Source organism: Falco cherrug, chromosome 4 (assembly GCF_023634085.1).
Source record: "Falco cherrug isolate bFalChe1 chromosome 4, bFalChe1.pri, whole genome shotgun sequence".
NCBI lineage: Eukaryota > Metazoa > Chordata > Aves > Falconiformes > Falconidae > Falco > Falco cherrug.
This window is the reverse complement of record NC_073700.1, coordinates 14,259,801-14,286,654: the sequence shown is the minus strand read 5'-3', so window position 1 is coordinate 14,286,654 and position 26,854 is coordinate 14,259,801. Positions and strand designations below refer to the sequence as shown.

The 26,854-nt window shown below is 35.8% G+C and overlaps 1 protein-coding gene across 1 annotated transcript in view; it reads left to right on the top strand.

Annotated features, from left to right (window-relative positions):
• CFAP20DC (CFAP20 domain containing) overlaps window positions 1-26,854 on the top strand; it is an 84,252-nt gene that overhangs the window by 35,354 nt on the left and 22,044 nt on the right. The window contains exons 9-14 of the mRNA XM_055710068.1: window positions 2,925-3,061; window positions 4,251-4,431; window positions 5,001-5,144; window positions 10,729-11,058; window positions 15,935-16,350; window positions 22,826-23,029. Of these exons, the coding sequence (XP_055566043.1) occupies window positions 2,925-3,061; window positions 4,251-4,431; window positions 5,001-5,144; window positions 10,729-11,058; window positions 15,935-16,350; window positions 22,826-23,029 (1,412 nt within the window). The remainder of the gene's footprint in view (window positions 1-2,924; window positions 3,062-4,250; window positions 4,432-5,000; window positions 5,145-10,728; window positions 11,059-15,934; window positions 16,351-22,825; window positions 23,030-26,854) is intronic.

Genomic DNA, 26,854 nt, shown 5'->3' with positions numbered 1-26,854 from the left:
ATTTTCAGCTTAAACTTGAGAAGTACATAAACTTCTTGCTGCTAAAGCTTAGAAAAATACACAGGTGAAATCTCTCTCTACAGGCACCCTCTTCGCTCTTTTGTTATGGTATTATTGGCTTCTGTACAAGACACAAGACTAAACCTTTAATTTGGCCCATATAATAATCACAGTGTCTTACTGAAGTTTTTCATTTTCCCCCTACTCTGTATCACCTTTTATGAGTCATTGATACATTATACTAAAACAGGGCAGTAGAACGTTTTTTGAGAAGGAAGTAGGTCTGAAGTAGCTTAGAAGTGCATCTGAACAAGCAAAGTACATAAAAGAATCCATTTCCAATGCATCTTCATCAGTGTAGGCAATGTTAGAAGTGGTGCTGTAGGTAAGGAAGATACATTTTTATTCCACTGGTTTTAGTACTTTCTCAGTCTTGAGGATTCTCATCTTTGGTGTTTGAGTTCAGTGAATACTCATTTCCACCATTTCTAATAAAATGCTCTGGAAATACATGTGCAAAGTATTGACCAAAAGAGTAAGATAAATTACAGGGAATGATAACTACTGGTGAAGTTCAGTACTATGCAAGACACGACTATGACATTCAACAATAGTATTTAAGGTGTAGCATCTCATGAAACTAAAGAAAAATAAACTTTGAAATAAGTATTTCTTTGAGAACAACCTTGATAATTTGAAAGGTTTAAGAAAATACTTTATAAACTTATTTTCTTCTGCTTTTACAAGAATATGAGAAAAACAACTCATAAAGATTTTATCATCCACACTAAAGCTACCATGCTGATGCTTTTTCCAAGTTGTTAACTTTTGTTGTCTCTTGATATACCTCATTAGTAAAGGCAGCTTTTTTCCTACAGCAGCTGAAATGGAGGGGGTAAATTTTTTCGTTAGAGTAAGACCCTTCATACATTTATTTATCTAAATTACATTCAGCCTTTTCCACATGCAAGTATTGTTTTTTGTGGTATTAAAAGGAAAATAGTATTTTAGAGTATTATTACCCTACAAGTAGTCGAGCCAAAGTTCTGTTTTGAAGTTTGATTATAAATTTCTTTTTGAAATAGCAGAGGAAACTCTGGAATTCAGTTTCTGTGTGACTGTTTTCAAAAACCAATGTATCTTGGCTGGATTGTCAAAATACGAGGGACTGTAAAACTTAAAAAAGTAAAATAATGTGTATGATATATCTAAACAGAAAGATGAATGTTCATTTAAAGCATGACTCGGGTTTTACTGTCTGGACTACAAAGATATATAGCCCTTAGGTATATATAGTAAAATAATTAATGATAATGCCCCTGACCTGCATTAAAATTAAATTACTTCAGTTTAAAGTTTGATCTTTATTTTTAATCACATCTTATGAACATGGCATGTGTTCTTCCAGACATACTTTTCACATTTCAGAAGCTGGTCTTCTTGAAAATGGAAACTTTGGTATGTTTAACTACATTTTAATAAGAAAACGTTATTTTTATCCACTAAACTTTTTGTTTATTTGATAATCAAAAGCCCAAATTATATTAAGTATCATCCAGTTTTAATTACACATATTATTTCATTATGCCATCACACACTGTTAGGTGTAGATGTAGGTAATTAATTGCAGTCAATTAATGTGTTAGTAAAGAGTTTCATGCAAATCTGCTTTTACAATTGGAGCTAACAACATCCCAAGGTAGTCAGCAAATTAAAGAAATTGATATTAAACCAAGACAGGTCATCTAATCTTGTGAAATGGCAGCTGTTAGTAAGCAACCAAATGTCACATCAGGAAAAGGGGAAGAAGGTAATGCAGAAAGTGGCTTCTTTTGTGCGTATTAGTACAGTACATTGTGATATTTGGTGCATGGTCTTTTTTTCATTTCCTTGATGACAGTGGAAATAAAGCTGATCTTGAAATAAGATTAAATGATTCTATGAAAAATGCTTAGAAGAATTGAGAAAATGTTTTTTTTCTACTTTATTGCTTTATGAAGGTGTCAGATCTCTGAAGTGAGATAGTGATTTAACACTGAAGTTGCAGCAAGAAAAAATCTTTGAACATTGTAAATTTTAACTATAAATTAATGTGAATATACCCTGGTTTATCATCTCTGAAAGGAGAATTAAATCTCTCTTGGAGAATTAAAAAAGAGGAAAATAGATACCACATGCAGTGCTTCAACTCTGGTGATAAAATTAAGACATAACCATTTTACTGTTCTTCCCTTTTAAAATTTTTTTCAGAATATTCATCTGCATTCGATGTATACTTTTTGTTTGTCTTGCAGACTGCTTGGCATTTTCTGTGCTTGAAAAGAATTACAAAAACATATCTACATTTTAAGCAATTAAAAAAATCATAATGAAAGGGGTAGAATATTTTAACAGGAATAGAGTATGTTTGCAATATTAGAGCTCAGCCCTGCTATAACACAGTAGATTCGGTAATTTCAAGAAGCAAACTAAATGTAAATAGTTCTTGTCTGAGCTGCGAGTTACACCTTGACAGTCTTGTATCAGTTTTCTTGTGCTTTTATTTATTTATACTGTTACTTATTAATTAGAGGGGGGATTTCTTCCTGTCAGAAGTTAAATTTTCATTGAAGTTCTAAAGAAATCATTCAGACCATTCTTTTTTTCTGTTTATAAAGAGCCCCTTTTTAAATAAATCTTTAAAGCAAGGAGATTAGAATATGTCTATATAATAGACCAAAAGTTTCTTGCTTGTATGTTGACACACTTTTATAAAATGTGCATTTGCTATTCCTGCATGTTTCTTGGGACTGTGCTATAAAGGAACATAATTTTTGTGTATGTTTAGTATTCACTGTTCATTTCTGTCGATGTGAAAAAATTACTAATCTTTATTCTTTGTATGTACTGTAATATGTTTTTTAAACTATTATTTTTATTTACAGGTAACTTGGTTAATAGAGGGCAAGGCAATACATGCAGCAATAAAACTCAGGATGTATCACATATTGCGTTTGGTTCGAAGATCCTTGGGCCACCTCCGTCTTCAAACAGAAGAGTAGGTACAAGGGCACCTGGCGAGGTAAGAAGGCTTAAATTACAACAAAACTGCCAGCACTGCTGCAGAGGAGGAGGCTGACAAGCAGAGTCACACTTAAGCTTTTTTCCAGAACTGATGTGAGGCTGTGTCCGGACTGCTGTGCGTGGTTGTGGATGCCCAGTGGACGGCAAGGAGAATGGTTGGGTGGCTGCAGCGTGGCAGGGTTTGTTCAGCCTGCAGAAGAGAAGGCTGAGGGAGAATCTAGTTGCTCTTTTCAAGTAGTGCAGGGCTGTAGAGAAGACAGGCCCAGTCTTCTAAGAGGTGCAGTGAAAGGACAAGAGGCAGCAGGCCCGAGTTGCAAGGAAGCTCTGGCTGGGTGTAACGATGAAGTCAAGTCATTCAGTACTAGAACAAGGTTACAGGGAGATTGTGGAATTTCAATACTTTCAAAGGTAACAACTTGGCTGGAGCAGGCTGATCTAATTTCAGCATTAGGCTTACAGACGTCTCTTACTACTGAAATTAATCCATGATTTCTTACCATTCTTTTTTTTCTGAATTTCTTCTTCTAGACTGCTGAAATTGTGTGTGTGTGTAAATATTTTTCCTTATGGTGAGAGCTATGATGCAGAGCAGAAACTGCACCACCCTATGCTCCAGGAGGACGATGGTCAGCCATACAGTAACTCATGTGCTGCTGTCAGTCAATCGCAGTGCCAGGGCAAACAGCCAGCACACAATATGCAGGCTTTAGGAATCTGGTCGGGACTACAAACACCATGAATAAAGGATTCAGCCTAAGGAAGTAGACTCTTCTGTAGAAAGTCAGTTGAAAGCTAGACATAGAATGAGATTCCTTTCTCCGAAGAGGAAAGGACTCCTTCTGAGGTCTAGAATAGCCACAGGTTTCACTGTCTTTTTATCCAGATCATGAAATTTATTTTTTTTTGCCTTTTTCTTTGCTTTGTTATCCTTTCGCTCAGTGAAAAAATCCTGCCTGTTACTAGACACTAAATATTGAAGATACTACCCAGAACTGTACCTGTGAACTGTAAAGTTTCCTGAAAAGATTTTTAAATTAAATTAAAGGATTTTTAAGGAAAAGAAAAAAAAAATTTGAAAACATGTATTTGAAAAATAAGCTTAAATCAAAATGTGTCTTTACCTTTGGGTATTTTGAAAGCTGTTATTGTTGGTTTTGTTTTTCGTTAAGGAAATAATGTCTTTCAAGGTAACGAAGACCTGGGGTAGCAAAAGTAGTAGATCATGCCAACTTCAAAGTTCAGGAAAGGGAGCTGAATGTCAAGAAGACATTGAGAGATTGGAGCTATCATTCACACCATGCAACGATTCTTTAGATCAAGGATGCAAAAGAAATACTCACCAAGTAACTAAAGATGTATGTCAAAATGGTAAGAGCATAAAGCAAACAAGAATATGTAGAGTTCACAAACTGTCAAAATTTTTGCATCATTCTGACTTCAGAATATAAGACTTCATTCTCTCTTTTTCTAGCCCTTTATTTACCTTTTAATTATGGAAGACATTTATATTAAATCATGGCTTGTTCTCCTGCATGACCTTGAATAAATGCTCATTCTCTCCACAGGTATTTGTAATGTGTGTGTTTGAGCCAGGGATCACCACCTGCTGGCAGTAGCCACAGGTTATACACATATTCCTCTTTCCCTCATGCTGTATATATAACTGGACTACTGTAGTGTTTTTTTATTATTTTTCAGACTTTTGCAAGCCTGTTTTTTATAACTTCTGTGGTTTGCCCTTCTTCAATACCTAGTGTTAATTTTTTATTTTCTTTTAACTATCATATTCCTGCTGCCCTACAAGATTCCTGTGCTGTTTGGAAGATGTTTGTATCCAAGGACAATGCTCCATATGCAGTTTTTCCATGCCTCAAGTAAGGAAAGCACACAATATGAGTTTTCACAAGCATTTCATAAGCTTTTGGGTTGTATTTCAGACCGTGCAGTTCAGACTCAGAAAACCTCTGAGAATGGAAGAGCAGATTTTCAACTCGCCTCACAAGGACCGTCATCAGACAAGAACAGTCATAGAAGATTATCTCTAAAAAATGCAGCCAAATACACATGGGAGATAACCAGTGGTATGGTGCTCATTTTATGTTATTTTGCATCTCAGTAGTGTGAGGGACTATCTGTTGTAAATTTCAAAGGACCCAGAAGCAGTTCACATAAAATATAAATGTCTGTGTTGTGGGGGATTATGGAAATCAAACACCCTGCAACAGAATTGCTTTTGAGCATTGATAAAGATTTGCAGGATTAAGCAGAGTACCAGAGCAGTGAATGAATAAAAAAAAGAAAAATTCCATGCTCTCATGATTAAAGGGAAAGAACTAAAAATAATTCTTTAACAGACTATTAAATTTAACGCTAAAGACTCCAAAAATCAAATATATGAGAAATTTTACTTGTCCCATGTAAGAGTTTAGGGTGTTAGTTACAATACCCATGTAATATCAGCATTTTTTGGTTTTGTTTTTGAAGTTCAGTGGTGAATTTTCTTTCTTATTTACAGAAAGACACCTTAGTTTATGGGTTTTTTCCCGTTCACAGCTATCTGCCAAAAGGTGTGGATATTTTTTGTCGTACAGTGTCAATCAACTTTGCCTGTGTCTGGAAAATACGTTATTATGGTGAAAATAGCCCTTGTGTGTATGAAAAAGCAGTGTTACTTTCTATTAAAAGGCATAGCCACTAACTTGTAAAGTGTGCAGACTACTCAAATCTGCTCAAGATTGACCATATATTTTTTTCTTCACATTGTGAGTTATTTCCGTTTTGTTTAATCTTTGGGATGTTTAGAAGCAATCACATACTATGACAATGTCAGTAATCTATAATTGCTATTATGGGTTTCATAATTTGACTGGAAAAGATGCAGGGTACTAAGGCAGGTGGAGCCTTCTGGAGAATTTTTAAATTACTTCCTATTTACCCGCATTTTGAAGATTCTGAGGCAGGAATCCCTGTCTTACTTGTTCTTCAGCTAGAATACCAAAATATTTTTTTTCCATATTTTGATTGCTTGGCACCGGTAGTTCAGTTTGCAGATTCCAGTTTCTTTTCAGTGCATGAAGATGTCTAACTATACGTAGATGACTTAATGGTTTTGGTATTGGATTCATCTGTGTTGAAGAGCTTCCTGTAGGCAGCCTCTTCATCAAGGGAAGTCCTCTTCTATTCTGTGTTCCAAACTTCTCCAAAGTTGGATAAATTTGACCTCAGAGAATGATAGGCACTCTTTGAGGAAAGGTTCGCAGAGAAGGGGGAGAAATTTGAAAGCAGGAACAGCTAACAAAAAATTGGGAACATAATAACTTTAAATAAAATTACACCATTCAACATACACATCTGCATGAAATACTGTACAAATCATTTACAAAGGAAAGTGAAGTGTACATTATCTGTACATACACTGACATTATCAGATGAGAGAACAAAAATGCTTCTACCCATTTCTTCCCAAACTGTTTCACATTTGCATTCACATTTTAGACACAAATACTGTTCTAATAAAAGCAAAAGAATTATTTCTGTGATAACTTGTGTTGTAGCTGCAGTTCATGCACACTGTTGGGATCATAACCCCATAAACCTCAGGACTGATGTTCTAGTCAGGAAAGGCGCAGCAACTGATCTTGCCCCATAGTGAACAACCGCAGGCTTGGTTCAGCTGAAAGCATAGTCCTGACATACATAGGATGTATAGTACATACAAAACCACATTCACCAAGTAAGTGCACACTTACGTGGCTTCTGGCTCCTTGTTAGGCATTTAGTGCTCTTGCGCCCTGTGCAACCATATCCTGTGGTGATCTTGGAGCAGTACTGCACTAGTTTGGCCATTAGCTTGAGTAAATATTAATTTGAATTTTATAGGGGAGGGGAGCTTTCATAAGTGGCTGTCATTATTACCTTACACATTAGTGACTGCTATTTATAATATCTTTTAGATTTATTATAACCCTCAAATCAGCATGTTGTCTGTAGCAGGTGTGCAGTATTTACCAAGGTAAATTGTTTTTAAGCAAGGGAGGAAATAAAATGAGTACTCTTTATAGTTTATCAATCTTATTTATGAAACCTTCATTAAAATGTTAGGCTGCAATTAGAAGCTTTAGCGTAAGTTTGACTGCGTAGAAAAACTAGTTAGATGTTTAGGTGATCATTGTTGCATTTCCTTGTTTGTGCAATGTTGTGATTACATACTAGTTTGCATATTTTGCTAAGATAATACTCCAGGTTGTTCGTTACAGTTGATATGGGAATGCTGAGTTAAAAGGAAAATCCAGTATAGTTTGTGGTGGAGAGATAATGGGATTTAGTTTGGTCCAAAACTCCCTGTATCTTTCTACTTGTAGACTATTAACAACATGCATACACAGGTTACAGAAGCTGCTGAACTCTGTAGCCAGCATAAAATATCATCTTAAAGCCTTACAGACTTTTCTGTCTCCCTCCTGCATATTTCATTAAGAATAAATACTGTGGTATTCAAACTAATATTTGTGTTTAACTTATTATTAACCCAAGTATATTTCTTCAACATCTCTGGAAACTAATGCTGTTCTTTACAGAGAAGTTTAGACTAAAAAAGCAGAATATTCAGGCTAAATATTATACAGACACTAAATCTATATATTTCTGAAGTACTTTTGATCTGGGTAAAGACATTACAATGGTGACTAACGTGATGCATAAGATGGTTTTGGATGTCTGTGGCAGAGGCAGGAGTATAAGTCAGGAGTTTAAGCTTCTACTTGCCTTCATAAACACTTGGCAAAAACTGTTACTTATGATTTCTCTTTCATATTTTTTTAGTTCATTCAAAATCAACTTAAAATCTCAAAACATAAGTGTTTTAACACCTTTTTTTGCTTCAGAATTCATTATAAAATTTTATCTGTAATGACCTCTGCAAATGAAACCAACAACTGCTTTAGAAGTCATTCCAGAATGAGGGTAGAACTGGTGAGACTGCAGTTAGGGAAGCTGGCTATTATTAAGACAGTAGGCCAGAATAAAAATCAAGCCACTCCTCTCATTCGCAGTTCTTTGTACATAAAAATTAGCAGATTCCCATTAAGCGATTTCTACACTAAATGTACAACCATACCATAGAGGGCTCATTGCAGTGATCTGAGCTATTAGTGCATATTTGAAACCTGCAAAGACAGCATGATACATGTCAAATGTAATTTCATGATGGGAAAAGGCCTTCTGAATACTAAAGAAGTATATGTTATACATCTTGGTCTTAGTCAAGCCACTGCCATTGAAACCTAGTAAATTATGTCTAGCTTAAACTGTGGAAGTGTGGGTGCCAGGCTGGTCAGAAGACTGCAGAGTGCTGACAGGAAAAGCTGCCGAAAATCAAAAAAATTTCTTAGCTAGGTAACTTTTGAAGACAGTTTTTGTTTCAAAATATGCAGCAAGTTGAAAATTTTAATATCATTGCCTTAACAATTGACTTAGCATCCAAATAGGTGCAGAAAAGATGTCTTTACATACAGGAGAGTTGTCCAGCCAGTTGAAGTTTGGGGATAAGCAACATTTTTGTGGCATTTCTGCACAGTACTTTCTGGAGTTCCAGATGTGGCAGCATCTCCAGGGCCAAACATATTCAAAACAATTTCAGGTTTAGTGGGCCAGATTACTTTTGGACAAATGATTGAGTATTTTAAAATACTGATTTAGTGCAAGAGAGTTTTTAAATAATGTTAGGTGACAGAATCAGGTTGAAGAAAAAAGTTCCTAAGTCTTTGTTCTCAAGCATCCTAATACTGTGTTCAGTTTCATGTGAAAAGTTAATGAGAAGATCCCTCTTCCATTTTATTTTTATAGGGGAAATGATTACTTTAAAAATGTGGCTGATATAGATAGTAAAATACAGTAAAAGCATAAAAACTGTGAAATGTGAGTTCATGATTAATACTGGTTTGTCATGATTTCAGTTGTTTTATTCACATACAGCCTTTCACATATAATTCCAGTTGCCTTACTAAGAAAAATGTTATCAGAAGAGTGTGACACAATCTTGAGTGATCAAAGACAGAATTCTGCTCTAGTATCCTCCTTTGAAAAGCTTGTAGTTATTGATCGGGATAAAAGGTCATTGGTTTTACACAAATGAAAGCTGGTTCTTAAAATTTTGACTAGTCTCACTCATTCCTTGAGGCTTTTGAAAAAACTAGTCCAGAATATTTGTAAAATAAATGCATTACCTGCTCATCTTTCAAGTCCTACTAATTAAAAGCAAGGTGAGATTTCTATGAACGTACAAAAGAGAGGTTTTTATGTACAATAGACAATGATCTACTAGATTGTTTTAAACCAGCATGATTATCTAATATAAAAAGAGTTTACTTGAAATGGGTGTAAGCCATGAATATACAGGCTGTGTTAAGTCCCTACTTTTCACTGGTTCCTAGTACAAACTACTGTTCAGGATATTAATTGGAGTTCAGTAGCTTTACTAGCTATCTTCAGTAAGCTGGAAAAATCACAGCAACTGAGTAAGAAGGTAGTTGTTTCTCCTGGTGTCTCATTCTTCTTTCCTATGCCTTCATTTGTGGTGGTTCAGGCTTTGGGTTTTTTTTTCCCCCAAAGCTGCTGAATCTGCCTGCAGTGATGATAATTTCTAACAAAACTAAAAAGAGCAGAATACCATAGTAAACTTACTATCTTCTGTGATGGCAAGCATTTTATTATTGCAGTGCTACTTTATTATTACGTTTTTTATTGAGGCTTTTTTAGTGTGGTTGGTGGTAACTTTGTTTTATAAGCCAGAAAGTTTCAAGATCTAGTGAATAATCCACACCACACTACCTTTAATGAAGATAAGGGAGTATTGCATACTTGAGCAGTTCTCCTTTTTTCAGATGCTATTTGAGATTGGTTTTAATCAATCAAATTGACATTTTTTTCTATACCATCATTCCAAACAGTAAAATATAAGTTAACAATAAGAGTATAAAAATGGCCTTTTCATGTTTATCTGGCGCACTCAATCTTTAAATCCATTTCTGTAGTTTATTGTTTGTTTTAAAATTGGCAGATTAGTACTGCCTGTATTCAGGGAAACTTGGAGAAACAGATATCTTCATACATTTTTCATGTCACACTATTTTTCATCAGAGCTGTAGTTTGAAATTGAGATTTAAACCACAAGTTCTGGACATAAAAGAAACTGTAGAATTTCAGCAATAAAGAAGCAGCAGATTGTAATATTACGAACTTTCCACCAACTATGTGTGATTATTTCTTTTAAATGTCAGCCACCAAAAATGCCTATAGAAAAGGATCAATAGCCAAATGTAATAAAATTACGTTTTCCTAGAATTAATTTCAGTTGAATAGTTTCAAATCTTAACAGCTAGATAGTTTCAAATTGGCAGATTGCAGGCTTGTATGTCATATATCATAGCCTGCAGATTTTTTGAGCTTTTATCTGGAAATGTTTTGATTAACCTTGCCTCACTTAGAAAGCAGCCTGATATTTTTCTTTGCATCCTTGTCACTCTTCCAACTGTATAAATCTGGTAAACAGAATGTTTCTGTGGTAGAAAAACTTGTTTTGCTGTACAACTCCCAGAGGAAACGAGGGTGAGCAGGGTAACATAGAATTGGCGTATTTGGCATTAAAATAAACATTGTACATTTCAGATGAATGGGTGTTTCCAGAAAGTTTCGCTGAGAGGGTTCAGTTGGATGGGAGTGAGCAGTTCGTAGCTACTGAGGCATCAGCCTGCTGTAATTCAGCCTCACCACAGAACGCTTCTGTTGAACATCACAGCAGTGAAACAGGTGATCACCAAGTGGATAATAAAGAGATTTTCACATTTTCATCAAGACCTCGATCAGCTCCTCATGGGAAGTCTCCAAATGTGTCACCAGAATGTTGCATTTTCCCTTTGGATTTGAAGCAAGACAGTAACGGAGTACATGGGAGAACCCAGATTGAAGAAAACTTTCAAGGAACTGACAGTAGTGAAGATGGTAAGCTACTTTGTACATGTAATTCTTGATAAAGTAGTCTTCATCCTAAAACTCCTAGGATGAGATTCTGTCTTCAAGCTAGACAGAGGGGATAAATCATCTTTTCCCCATGTACCTACAGGTAGATTTGTCTTTGTCAGGTTGCTGTGTATAACTGGATATAGGAGTGAAAGTGCAGGTGTACCCTCTGAAACAAGCGGACAAAAGAAACCTCTCTGTCAGCCCCTGTGCTAACAGAGATGTGAGTATTGTGCATCATTACAACAAAAAAGATTTTAGGAAAGCCTTCATCATATATTTGAGTGAGATGTAAGTCTTTTATGGTGGAGCAAGAGTGCAGTAAATAAGGCTTCATTGTGCCTTTTAAGACTGTGAGCAGGGACTGATTTGCTCACCAACATTGTCAGAAATGAATTAAGAAATCTTGGCTTTTTAACATCACTTGATGATTGGTATTTCTGCTTTATATCCTGTCTGAGCTGTGTCAGCATCACCAACTTTAATTCTTTTGCAGTGTGGAAATCTTTCAGCAATAAAATTAATGAAAGAAAAGAAATACATTTTTTTTAACAAATGTTTTCAGCTGATACTATATAGAAATTCAACAAATTGTCAATGCAATGAATACTTGCATTGTGTCATTACAGTAACTGCTGAAAGTCACTACCTTTATGAGCATTCTAGAGTATTTCATTTTTAATTATATGTTTCTTAGCATTCTAATCTGTTGCTCATAGATGAGAAAATGCAACCAAGTTACATAACAGCAAAATATCAGATACTGCTCTATATTCTCTATTTCTGAGAAACCAAATTGCCAATGCTAATTATAAGAAATAAAGATTTTTCTCACTTTTTTTTCTGTAATTGTGGGGGGAGTCCTATTATTTATTAACTTAAAACCTTAAGACTTTGTTATTTCATACAAAGTTCCAGAATTTCAGAATTAAATCAGGTTTTGTCAGGCTAATAGTTCATGAGCAGTGCTATATGGGATGCACCTCTGAAGATGTAAAATTGTTGGGATTACAAAGAATTTCTTTGTCTGTTATGCTCATGAAAAGCCAGAGAGGTTACTGTAGAAATTAAGGAAATATTTCCATAACATAAGAATTATGGAAACTTTCTAGCACTGTCATTTAGTCAATTTCAGAAGTTTCCAATTTGATTGCCTTTTTTTTTTTTTTTTTTTTTTGGGCGGGGGGGGCAGAGCGGAAGCAGAGGTGGCAGGGAGAGGGATATTTGTGAAAGATACGTCTCCAAAGCAGTGTAAAAATGCCAAACGAAAAGTTCTGAACAAATGGTAAAGGCTGTGCTGTGCTAAGTGAGTAAAAATAAAAGTCTCTTTCAAAACACAGTGCATACTTAGCTGATGAACTATAAAGCAAGACAAATTTATATAAATTAATCAAAAGTGAAATTAATCATTAAATTTTGCTGGTACTTAAGCTTTTATTGAGGAAAATAACTAACCTTCTGTGCCATCATCCTACATGGATCCCACAGGGATCCAGTGTCAAGTACAGAAAGAGAAAGAAACCAGTAGCCAAGTACTCCTGCTTTTGCAGCAGCAGAACATTGAGGCACAACATTAACGGCCATTCTAGAGGTGCAAGAGTGACTTGATAGAGGATGCCCATCTTCTTTAAAAAGATTTAAGGTATTATATAAACTATAAACATTTCTTCAACCCAGAGTGTGCTAGGGAACAGCCTTTGTTCCATTCATTATCTTTGGATGCAAACTGCACTAAATAGTATCAGCACTGCAGCTGGAGATGCATTGGACTTACAAAGCTAGAAGATATAATAAACAAATTTACAGCATGCTAACAAATTATCAGGAAGTTTTTTTCTCCATCTACTACCTTAGTAATTCATAGTTAAGCCTTTCTTTCAATGTGAAAGAAGTCACTGAACCAACAAATTACTTAGCAGTCACATTTTGCCCGTATTCATCCTCTTCCTTCTACAGGTACATTCTGTATTGCTTCTTGAAGTCAGCTTTATACTGATAGTCTGGATACACATTTAATATTCAGATTGCTCTACTTTGCATTATTGAAGTAAACTAGAAAACAGTTTTATTTCACGTACTGAAAATACAGAAAAGAGGATCCTGGAAAAGCTGTGATAGCTGAACATAAGACTGCTAACTTAATAGTATCCACTGTAGCACAGTTTAAGGTATCTTTGCAAAATTACCAAAATTCTTTAGCCCAGCCATAACATGTTTTCCACTTCACATATTTGACAAAATATTTATTTGACTAAGTTATGCTGAATCTTGCAGTACTTTTTAAAATTACATGTTAATCTTACATGCTGAAATAACTACATTGTTACAGGGTTTCACACTATTATTGTTTCTCATGATCGTTGTATTACAGCTTTCACTGAAATTCAAATAGATTATTTTTGTGTATAACACATGGATGTGTACATGCTCTTGAGCTGTATCAAATAAGATGGGTGTCTCAACCTACAGTTTAAGTAATCGCATGTGAACATAATTGCCTTTCTCCTGGAAAATACAAGTAAGACGTAGTTTTAATTAAAAAAATTATATATATATCTTTGTAGTTTAAATGTCTCGGACTGGTAAAAAGTCCAAAATTTCCAAAAGTTTTCTTTGGGATTTTTTATGTCACTGCATCATGAATTAAAGATCACAGTTTAAGGGGCTAAATCCCAGTTTCATCCTAGTCTACATTTGAAGTCAGTGGAGCTGCAAAGGAGAATTGTGTACCTTTTTACTAAATCCATGGAAAATCAGTAGTAGCCACCAAAAATATTTACTCGATTGTAAAATACGAGAGACAGGTTCTGCATCAGAATAAATTCAAATAAGTGAACATTGACTCTATGTTGCATATACTGAGAGCCATAAGATATGCACATTAACTGTGCTAGAATTTTATGGTTTGCTTAACTTTTGGCTTTTGGGGAGGAAATATTTCAGCTTGCAAACTGAAAACAGCAAGTATTTATAAATTCCTTTTAGTGGTTACTAATTAGTCACTGAAGTAATTCGGTGCTGTTATTCAATTATCAGAGTCAAATAATAAGTAAAGGATTAAAATAGTTGCGTCTTTTGGAACTATTCTCCATGAAGTGACTTGTTTTGTAATTATATCAACGTCCACGCTTTCAGCTCAGATTTCTTTTAGAGACTTTGTATAATTAAACTTCTCATGGCAGCATTTATGGATTCTGTCAAACCCAGAGCAAAACCAAGAACTCCTGCTGATGGCAAGTGTTGTGCCTGTGGCAGGTATGACCACATAGTGCTGTCGAAAATGCTGATTTAAATGTAACAATCAAGTTCATCGCTGAAGCCTTCAATAAAGGAATTGAGAATCTTTCTGTCTTTATGCAATTCAAAGAATAAAGGAATAAAATTAAATAAGGTAATGTACCCTTACATGATAGGTAATTTCACTCTGATATGTCTGATAGCATTAAAGCTCGGTGTACAAAGGGACTATGTCCCATCTGCTCCTAGTAGGTGGCCCTCTAAAGTTATTTACAGTGATGGTCTTAAAATTACAACCCAGTAAGAGCAATCAGCTTTATGTATCCAGAACTGCCCATCTGCATGTTCTTTCAAGGAATACAATACGTCAGTGGAAGTGCTCATTCTTCAGAAAAATCATTCTCATCTTCGGTTTACATATGCTGCACTACAGTTAATCAAGCAAACTTTATTGATGTTCGCGGCACCATTTCACGATTTGGTATTTAACAAATTATTCTAGAACCTAAATCTGTACGGCTGAACAGAGATGGAAGGGTGGGAGGAATGTAAGCTTCAGATAAATCAGTTACTCTTTCATCTCTAATGGCTGGGGGGGGGGGGGGGGGGGGGGGGGAATACAGTGTTTTCTTTAGCAATCTTTCATCTTAGTTTAACCTAACTTAATATGGGTTTCCAGCACAGATTTTAAGATCACTTACGGCAAATAATAATCCATTAAAAAAAGGGAAATACAGATTTGTGTTTCAAGGAAATTACTAAGTGTGGGACTAGAACTATAAATTTCTAAAATGTGTATCATGAATAAAATTGAGGTATTATTTCTGGAATGTGCATTTCATTCTGTGTAATCCAGTCCTGGACTCAGTGCAGTCAGTAACAAACTCGGATCGCTTTCATTTGCAGTAGGACTGCACCTTGAGGACCGCTCTGTGAGAGGCATGATGAAGATGGTAACTCAGTGTCTTACCGAATCTTACAATAGATCCTGCCTTAGGTCCAATGTGGTCACATACGGCAGAGGACCAGCATGATGAGATGAAGATGAGGCCTCTCTCATCCTTTCTTCTTTGACAATAAGAATGTTGAGGCAAACACGAGATGTGCTTCCCCATTATTATTTCTTCCATGTGTTCAGATTTGCTGTTTGTTGTTGAGATGGGCTGAATGAACGCTTGAATCATGGGGTATTTTGCAGAGACATTGTTAGAAATATGAACATAAAGTTAACAAATGAACCTCCAAAATTCTTAAATTATATTCAGATAGTACTGAGTATGATATTGAATGATATTACCAGAGGTGAGAGAAGTGATCTGGCAGGACTTGTTCCTCTATGCTTAAGTTGGAGATGTGATGTGAAAGTATGGGATATTAATAATTCAATGGGAAGACATCGCTGTCACGGACTTTTTGCTTGCTTTTTTTATTTGAGATTTAAGAATATGTTTATGGTATACTCAATGAAGTTGCCAGGAAGGGCAACAGGTTTTCAGAAACCTTGCAAGTTTAGAGTTAGGCAGCAGAGATTAAAGAACCATTTTGAAATTTTAAGGTTATGTAGAACTGTATTGTGTGATGCTCAGAGGGAATCACTTTTGCTTTATTTCCTAAATTTAGGATGACAGCAATGAATTAATCCAGGGTACTGAAAACCTTGAGATCAGCCACAGCAGGCAAGGAACATCTGATTCAGCAGTTCTTAAAGAGATCCCATTACAGAGCATGTCATGGAGAAACGAATACTGGAAGAATAAGGGACACGGCAAACAAAACCTTGAAGACACCATCTTACCAAAACCAAAGAGTTCCACTGTGAGAAAAACAGATTCTATTAGCTCTCAGAGAAGCTTAAAGCCTACCCTTTCTCTTTCTCCAACTGGAAGTAAATCTGAATTCTTTAAAGTAATTCCAAATCAATCTGAAAAAACTGAAAGATATGAAGGAGCTTCTGGTCAATTAAAAAGATCCATCAGTAAAAAGTCTTTCAAGAAAATCTCAAGAGAAAGCTCATGTCTGACAACACAGACTTCTGTAAGTGATTTTTACTTTGAAATAAAACTATTAGATTGTATAGAGAAGCTATATTAGATATATCCGTATGAAGTAAGAAATAATAACGTTTTTCATGCAAATATATTCTGGTTTCATCAGGACAGTATTTACTGAGCTCCATCTGTTGAAAGTTGATTTTGTAGTTTTTTGTGACACACAAAATAGTACTCCAAATAAAACAGAAATCGCAGAGGTTTATAGATGAAAAGAGGTGTCATTGAGCAACTCAGACTTTGGAAATATGAGTTATAAAATAGTTTTGGGCTGAAATATTATAAAGGAAAATAGAGATACTTTCAACTGATATATTAATGAGTGACCTTGTAAAGAGCTTTAATCTAGGTACTTCATAATCTCTCTGCGACAGCCCTGAAAAATAATAAACTATGTGATTGAGGGCCAGCAGTAAGGCTGTGTCAGAGGCTAAATTGCCAGGCTACTAAAGGAATTGTTATATTCACCACAGTGGTATTTGATTCCTACTTTTTTCTTCCTGTGTTCTCCATATGAAAACATGCAGTAATTCAAAGAAGTTTGTCTGAAGCTAATTATGTTCTTAAATATTTCCTAATAGCTAATTCCTGTCTTTTCCATTTATAATGATGTGCTTTGAATTGTACTTTGAATCAGGAATTGGAGCTTAAGAATCAGCTGTATTCTGTAAATCACAAATGAGACAGTATGTTACCGTTCCATGGTTTTGGATAGAATTTTTTTGGACTTACAATTACTGCAGATCCATATCTTTTAACATGTGACCTCTTCTCTAAATGTGTTATGAGTAGATTAGATTTATTCCTGAGCATCTGAGAGTGGAACAGGCTAAACATCTTCCTCAGGCTTCAGAGATCTATTTTTCAAACATCATAGATACATAGCCATGATCTTATGATCTTATTATCTTGCTATGATCTTATGATCAAAGACTTACATAGCCATAATGTTCTGTCCAGCAGCCATCAGTTGTAGGTGGCTGGGGAAAAAACAGTGCAAGGACAGAGGAAGCATCCAGTGATACCTCACCAGCATGCCCTGCAGGCTTCCTGCCAGTGGTCGTAGCTTAGCAATGTCATCCCTGAAAGGTGTTGTCTTTGTGGTGAATAACTGGTGGTGGAATTCTTTTCTACAGATGTGTGTAGTTGCTTCTTGTATCTATATGGCTTTTGCCTTGTGATGGTGAATTTCAGAGATTAACTATTCTTCGGGGGAAAATAATACATTATCTCCTTTTATTCAGTGCACTGTCTCATTCCTGGTGCTTTCTCATTCTTTTGTTTGTTGTAAGAAACAATACATAATTTTTTTTTCTTAATTATCGTTCTCACCTATGCCACTATTTGAAGGCTATGTATTGTATTCCCCCACAATTGTCTTTTCTACAGGCCAAGGAGGTTTATGGTATTTAGTCCACAGACCGATGTTTTCTGAAAAAAATCAGTGTTTAATGCAGTGATCAACTTTATCCTGTAGAACATAGCTAAATGTAGACTACCTAGCTGGTTTACGATTAAATTTTTTAAGTGTTCAATATATTTTACAACAACTTTGTGGTATTTTATTTTAAAAGATGAAGGAAAAGAGCTATCATGTTTCCTCTGCTTGATAAATAGTTGATTACTAAATTAGACAGTAGGGTTATTACCATACAGCACTTGTAGCTGTAAATGTACTGCACATGTAATTTGCTGCTTGTATTTTTTGCAAGGACAAAGCCTATTATCAATGTGTAGAAACTCAAGAGTTGCAGACTTTGTTTTATTGTTACAAAATATAAATGAAAGTATCTGGCAGATTTAGCTTTTATACTTGATTTGACCAAGTAATAAAGTTTTCCCATCCATAACCCTTTCCTTGGAATTCTTTGATACTTCTTTTTGTTCTAGACCACACTTAAAATTTTAAGCCAAATTTGAGTGCCACTGACTGTCTTTCAAATAGTGGTTGTTTATATTAGAAAGTATGTTAGGTGAGCACTTACTTTATATTACGGATTTTTGTATTATAAGTAGCACATATCAGAATAAAGTCAAATACCTATTTTTATTAGTTTTTTTTAAGAATGTTTCCAATTATTTTGAAATTAATATAATAAGCTATTTGAATATGGCTTTTTTCTGACCTCTGACATATACATAAAGCTTTTTTGTATCTTATGGAGCAGTTCTGCAGGAAGAAACTTGTATTGTAAGTCCCCACAAGTTTCAAGAAAAGAAGTGCTGATACATAATATTGTTAACTACAGCGAGACAATACTAGATTTTTTTTGTTGGCTGTGGGCATGTAATTATTTTATTTCTGTTTTGAAACACCATTCATTGTTTTAAGACTTACGTATGAAAAGAATAGCTTTGCATGAAAGGGTATTAGAGTTTACAGAGAAGTAGTCTCTTCTAATCTGCTCATACGGAGGACTGGTAAAGAAAAAAAATGCTTAACCAACTCTTCCTGCAATCAATTTGCTAACTACTTAATACACTTTAAGGACCTGGTTGCTTGCAATGTTTTATTCATGTTTTAATAGAGTTCTCTATTATTAAGTTCAAATATTTTTAATTAAGAAAGAAGTACAGCCCTCTGGGTAATATTGCAAGCATGTAGATAGCTGGTAATTAAAGTTTTCCGCACGTATAACTACATTCAAACAATTCTGAATAAATCATTTGAACCTAGAAGAATGCAAATGTCATTATATATATATATAAAAAAAATCTCTTAAACAACAGGTTTTGTCAATCTAGCAAAAGTTTTAAGCGCTTAATAAAAAATACTTTATGATAAGGAAGGATATACAAAAAGCTAGATAAGCTTTTAATTACTAAATGAAATACTAATTTTAGACAAATTTGAGTATTGCAAAATTACTTCTTACATCAGAAGTTTCTCCTCAATTACAAAGTGAACTTAATTTCAAATTTAGCTACCAAATTCTCTCTTTGGGAAGTGGCTAAGACAATATAAAATTTGTGAAGAGGCTTTTTTGTAATAGTCATCTGAAGCTACAGAACAAGTAGTCCAAACTATTTCTCCATTATTACAAGGAGTTTATTGTACAGGATGGTTAGCACAGAAAATTGTCATGACATCTATTCTCCTTTCTGAGTATGGTATTTCTGGAGTGAGACCATTACAAGAGAGGAAAAAAAAAAGAAAGAGAGATTGACAATCTGAAATAAGCTGGAGGGGGAAAAAACAGCAAATGTTTTGAATTGTTTTGTAAAAATTCCAAAAATCTGTGCATCTTTCTTCATAGACATAAAGGAAAAGACAGCAGGTTTGGGCAATGTTTTGGCTGTATCAAAAACAGAATAAGAAAAATGTTCTTTCTATCCTTAGTGCTTTTATTCTGCACAGCCCTAGTTCATGCTGTCGGTTTAATGACTGCATGCCAAATGCTTCTTATATGAAGCAAGAAAGATAAGCCAAAAGCTTCTCTTATAATAATCAAATAAATGCAGAAGATTTCTCTATAGCAAAATCAACAGGAAATCAGCATCTTCAGTAAGATCAGTAACAGTTATAGTAGCTGTAGATCTGGTAGAGTGCTAATATATTGGAGCAAAGCAGACTTTCCAGATATAAAATAGCAAGTTTCATATGAAGTGAACAAATAACGAATAGTAACTGAGCTAATAACATATGTTCAGTAAAGGATCTAGAGAAAACGTCATGTATTAATTCAGGATTAAAAATGGTAATAATAATCTCACTATTCGGGAATGAAACTTGGGCCTCAAAAGCCAGAGGTAAAAAAGGGGTGACAGCTGTGCTAACAGCTTCTGTCATCTTCCTATCCATGTACAAAGTGGCAGACTCCATTTATCTGGGCCAAAAAAGTAGCCTCGGAGTACTTGAGGTGATTCCATAGGAAAAATGGTTGCAAAGACATTTGACTTAAGAATTTGAGATACATAGTAAAAAATCAAAAATGTTTGTAGTAGGCTGAAGAATTTATTGTCTTTTTCACAAAGATTTGCGTATTTTCACATGCAGCTGTTTCTATGTGAGTGCCCTTCAGTCATAAATCCTTTTTTATGTGATAGATTTACCTGCTGATTGTCAGCTTGTAGGCACACTTCCCATCAAAGGTGGTTTACTTTGTTATTTCAGTGCTAATTTTGACTGGTTGTTTGCAATAGCTGGCTTTAAGCGAAATCTAATATCATGGTAGTCAGAATGAAACATCAGAAATCTATGATGGAGTTGCTACTCCCAAAAACTTAATGTTGAGCAGCAGTCTTTACTGAGTGGTACTTAATTTCTTAACTAGAATGAAAAAAGGAAATGTTATTCTACATACTATTGCGACAGTAGCTGTTGATTGCTTTCATGGCACCCATGAGGAAATAAAAATATTCTACATTTTTTTATTCTAAAACTATTTTTGCAAATACACGGTAAAGTATTCTAGATCTTGAGGTGAAATCAAGGTTCTGTTCATTGCATGGTGCCATTATGTGTATTATTAAAAGGGAAGGGTTTCTCCATTTGTCCTTGATCCAAAATTCCCTTCCAGTGTACATCATATTGCACACCCTGTACTTGGAGTTCAGCGCTGTGAATGAATCTATGAGCATATCCCCAGTTAAACTTCTGGAAGGGAAATAAGTAATATATTATCCTTCATTGTCTGGCTTTGCTCCGATCCCAGGGACAAAAAAAGCTGGCAGGCAAGGGGGTCAGATGGACAACAATGCTTTTCTGATTCCCAGAATATACAGTTTTTATTAAGGTACATGGAACTCCCTAAAACAGAATAAAGTATTGTGTGTCACTGAATATAACCTCCTTTTTCAGCTGTGTCATACAACCTTTCTAGTGAACACGAGCACTTTGCATGTGAAATACTAAGCAATACGTGTGAAAATCTAGGATATATACATATCTTTCTGCATGATTTCCTTAAAATAAACACGTCTATGTCCAATATGTAACATCTTTTGTGGGCTGTATACATCATACCTTTGTGGAGCTGAATAATAGAACCTATATAATTTTTTATTAAACACTTGCATATATTCCTGAGTGTTTTTAAAAGTGCAGGTTTTGTGTGGCGTCATAACCTGAAGGTATTGAAAGTTGCTGTTCTGTTTCTCTTCCTAAGATAAAGCTGCAGTTCAGGTTTTCCTGCGTCTCAGGTGTGACCAGTTCATGATTACAAGCCACACAGAAGACTGAGACATGTGTCTTGTATACATAGGGAGGAAGCAGAGGAAGTTGTAGTAATAATTCTAGCGTGTGATATTTCAATGTGTCTTCTGATGGTAAGGTGACTTTTGTACCCCCTAAAGACACTGAATTGTTACACGCTGGATTTCATGGCAGGAAAAGCTAGCGATGTTCGTATCACTAGCAGGGCTGACGTGTGTGTGTTCCTGATGTCTTCAGTTACCCTGTACCTCCCCACAGCAAAACAGACTGTGAGATTGCCCCTTCTACCAGGAATATGATAAACTCCTAGTCTAAAAGCACTGTTCTCTTCACTAGAATCAAAGCACTGTCCCTTTTTGGGATACTCTTACATAGCATCTTGCAGCCCACTGGCCGTACTCCCGTCATCTAAAGCCTCTGAAGTCCTGGTCCCTACTTGGATTCACTTTTCAAGCAGAAATACTTTGCAGTTCCATTCAGAACCAAAACTAGAGGCCCTGAGTATTAGACCTGTTTCTTTGTGAAACAGCAATCTATGTAGGCCCTTTAAAGAAGGGAAAGATCTTCTTAAAGAAGGAGTTCTTTGTACAAAGATGTTGCCACAGCAGGTTGGGTGAACTTAAACAATCTTATCATGAGGTTTTGTGTGAGCTGTGAGTACAAACTCCAAAACACTTCATGTATTTTTTTAGCTTTTGGCCTGTGGATCAAGTTTGATACAATTAGAGTTACATTAACAAGTCAATCAATGAGTACAAAGACAAATGAAAATACAGTGATGTTTATTTAAAAATCTATTCACAAGCAAGTTACCAAAATAACTTAAGATTTAGTGCTGACATGTAACTTTCCAGAGAAATTTTATGCTGTGCTTCACAAATAACTGAATGTTATGTTGATGGTGTTTATGATACTGTGATAACTGTGTGATTGGGTTTATTTCAAGATTTGCATTTAATGCTTAAGCAATTTTAGCTGCTGGATTTCTGAACTTCTGAAAGCTTGCTTTTGTCTTCTGTTTTTAATTGCATTGGAACAGCAAATTCACTAAACACCCTGGATCCAAACTGTGTCCGTAACTGTGTTTGTGTTGTTCTTCCTTCCTGTAATTATGTGTGGATATGCTTCATCTTCATAGCTGAAGAGAAGTCTGATAACTAATATTTTCTAGTAAACATTTTGTTTCTCTTTTAGTTTTGTAGCTTCTTGTAGATTCCCCAAGAGATTCTCCAAGGTGTTTGTTTCATTCATAGATTCTGTTCCATGATCCTGTCTAAACTGTTGACTTTTCCATTTTATTTCACAGGAGTATGACTGGAAAAACTACCAGTCAAGTAGGCTGAGTTCATCTGAACTACAGATGCTGGCTAGCATGAAGAGACAACAAAATGAAGAACTACAGGGTACTGGGATCTCACATGGGCTGAGCGCATCACAGATAGGTAACTGCAATGTTAGCATAAGTACAAGCAGTGATGACACAGCAACCTGGAACTCTGCTTTCCCACCAGTAAGTCTAAACCCACAGTATTTTCTCTATATGGTTCCTATCGATTCTGAGACTCAGGGGTCTTGCATATTAAAATCTCTTTGAGTAGCTTTGACATTTAAGATATTGTTACCAAATGTTTTTTAGAACTTACCAAGTAAAACACGCAACCAAAACACATGCACTTCCAGCAGGTTTGGTAGTACCACTGTGGATAAAGAATAAATCTGTTATTTATATTCCTTCTTAGAATCCTGAATAATCATGTAGGCTGTACAGCTTGTCACAATAGTGGCTGACAGCCTGCAGGTATGTGATATAGTACTTAAAAATAGTTCTGAAATGAATGAAACCCAGATATACCAGTCAGCAACTGCATTGCAGTGTTGGTAATGGGGAATAATTGCTTCTTACAATGATAAAGTCTCATTACTGGAAAGCTGTTTAAAAGACTGAAGCAGGGGAACAGTGGCAAAAAGCTGCAGTAGTTCTGAGCACTTAGCCAGTGATCCTTCTATATTTTACACCTTGTATCATTATTTTTCCTGGTACAAAGCAGTACAGTATCATGCACAGCTGTGCTATGTGCTATTGTTACAAGAAGCAAAGGAGTATTTGTTACAGTCTACCAAAGAGTATTGACTGTATGAAATCACAGAATAACGTTTCAGCAACTATGTAAAGGTACTTGCAGGAGCTGCTGTAAAACTAGGTAACCTTATACTCTGTATCTCAACAACATAGTCCTTACTTTATTATAGGTGAAAAAATAATAAACAATCAGTATGGCTTAAGTAAAGCACACAACACAACTTTTAGAAGCAGATCCATTGTTTGAAAAGTAAACACTGCTGTGTTGCCCCAATATAAAGTATTGTAAATGCTCTAGAATGTTAGGTGCAAGTTGTCTGTAGGGATCTATAGGGCCCAAGTAGAGACTTGTAGTTGCAATCTTCTGTAGTGAATGACCAGCACAGCGTTGGAACTTCGTGGTACGCTGATAAACGGAGATTTCAAATGAGAAGAGATCGATCAGTGTGTAGATAATCATAGACATAAGAACTTGGTTCAAAGAGCAATATTTTGCAGGATATCAGAGAAACATTAGTTGGATTTAACTATTTGAGATACATCAACATTACACATTTAGTTGATTTATCTTATTTCCAATACATTTTCTCAGTACTCACTAGACAGACTCAAACATGGTGTAACTGCAAGACTGGACAAACGGAACTCAATTAAATAAAAAGAATAGCAGTCTCATTAATTTTTTAGTAGTTTAATTATAAGGAAATTTATAAGAATATTTAGACACGTCTTGTTTGGTTAATACAAATTACATGAGTAAAACAAAATGAACTTTTAAAGTAAAATGTGCTGCTCCAGTATTCAGTGAAGCGCAATGTGATTGCAAAGACAATTCTTTGATCTTACTGCCTTGATCAGCTTCTGAAGTTTCAGACTAATAGCATCAGTCTAAAAAATTATTTAGATATAATAGGTTAGTCATTTAAATTTTAATTTAATATAGCTGTAGTTTTCCATAACAGTCCTTTGTCACCATCTTCCTCTACATAGATCAAGTATAAAAGGCAACAGGTCTTTGACAGAGAAATTTTTCAGAGTTCATTCAGTTGACTGAATGTTGGTGTTTTTTACACATATGGCATTGTCAGGTTTCTCCTCTGCATTTTGCAAGGTGAGCACTGAGGTTTTAATACTTAATGTCAAGAGCCTCATTTCCAGGAAGAGATAATTCAGAAAGCAAACCTAATCTTTCTCAGATAAGAACTAGCAACTTAGGCCCTCACTACAACAAAGACTGCTGAGATTCAGCTTCCACACACTTTCCTACCCGTGTACCTTTGCCTTTACACAAAGGGACTCTGTACCAGTGCAGTGTTGGTTAGTCCGCAGTATCTATCGATTCACTTTTTATTTTCCTTCCTGAGATAGCTGCCCCAGCACCAGCTATTCATGGTATGAGTTTTTGGAGTATGGACTTCTGTGTTTAACACCGCTTGATGTCACTCTGTTCCAGTATTTGGAAAAATGCAGAGTATTCATGTGAGGGTGGTAATTCATTTTTTAGACCTTTAGTATCTAACAAGGCTATAAACAACATTTATTAGTGAAGGTGATTATTTAATCACCCTGAGTTGTTTTAACACAGAAGCTCTTAAGAGAGTAGTTTGGGGCATTCTTGGAATGGTGGTGTTAACTTTTAGTTTATTTTGATATGTTTGCAACATTTCAGAAGACTTTGAGAGTAGTGATGCTGTGCCAGTACTCAAACGAGTTGCTGAAATGAAATAGTGAATGTAGACCAGTTTGTGATCATTGTCAAATCAGTGAAAAGTCTGGTGTGGGATTCAGTTAACAGAGATTTACAGGGTGGTGATATGGTTAATGATAGTCAAGATCATTTTATAGAAAATACGTTCTGTTCAAAAAATCTAATTTTATTGATAAAGTTACAATTTATAAGGGAACTGCTCGGATGTAACATGCTAAGACCATTGTACATACTTGTTTAAAAAGGAGCAAGGTTCCATACTAATAAAGCACACCTTGAAAGAATTTAGAACTGGTCAGCTGACAAGTATCAAAAGCAGTCAGAGGGATGGACTTCATGGTTCATTCAGTTCTAGATCTGATGTTGTTCAGTGGTTTCTATTGGTGATGTAATTAAGTAGCCTGTGATATGCATATGATCATGAATTGATCTCATTCTTCCCTCTGGCTTTCAAATCTATGGATCTGGCAGATAATTTCGTATAGCTGTTTTCAATGATTCCCCACGCATAGAATACACATGTGCAGTGAATGTGTTGCTGTATGCACAGGCAGTCATAACTGAATGATCAGAATACAGCACATGCAAAGGTTGCTCCTGCTGGATTGTAGTCTTCTGCCATGCGTGGTCTTGCTGTAAGACCTAAAATTGCAGTATCATAAAATAGTTTGGGTTGGAAGGGAACTTTAAAAGTCACCTAGTCCAACCCCCCTGCAGCGAGCAGGGACGTCTTTAACGTCCTCAGAGCCATGTCCAACCTGACCTTGAATGTTTCCAGAGACGGAGCATCTACCACCTCTCTGGGCAACCTGTTCCAGCATTTCACCACCTTCACTGTAGAAAAATTTCTTCCTCATATCTAGTTTAAATCTACCCTCTTTTAGTCTAAAACCATTACCCCTTGTCCTATTGCAACAGGCTCCGTTAAAAGGTTTGTCTTCATCTTTCTTGTGGGCCCCATTTAGGTGCTGAAAGGCAGGAAAGGTCTTCCTGGAGCCTTCTCTCTTCTCCAACCTGAACAACCCCAACTCTCTCAGCCTGTCTTCATAGGAGAGGTGCTCCAGCCCTCTGATCATTTTTATGGCCTCCTCTGGGCCTGCTCCAACAGTCCGTGTCTTTCCTCTGCTGAGGACCCCAGAGCTGGACACAGTTCTCCAGGTGGGGTCTCATCAGAGCAGGGTGGAGGGGCAGAATCACCTCCCTCAACCTGCTGGCCATGCTTCTTTTGATGCAGCCCAGGATACGGTTAGCTTTGTAGGCTGCGAGTACACATTGCTGGGTCATGTCCAGCTTTTCATCCGCCAGTACCACCAAGTCCTCTGCAGGGCTGCTGTCAATCCTTTCATCCCCCAGCCTGAGAAAGTCATTGTTTCTTCAGCTTCCAGTTTTTACCAAGAAGTGTTCTTTACATGTATATTTATTCCTTATATGTATTATGTAAAAAACGTGTAAAATAAAATCAAATTTGGGTTTATGTCTCTGATCTTTAGTACCACCGTCATTTGAGTCAAGAGTATTTGCATGCAAATGATCAATCTTCCCAAAAT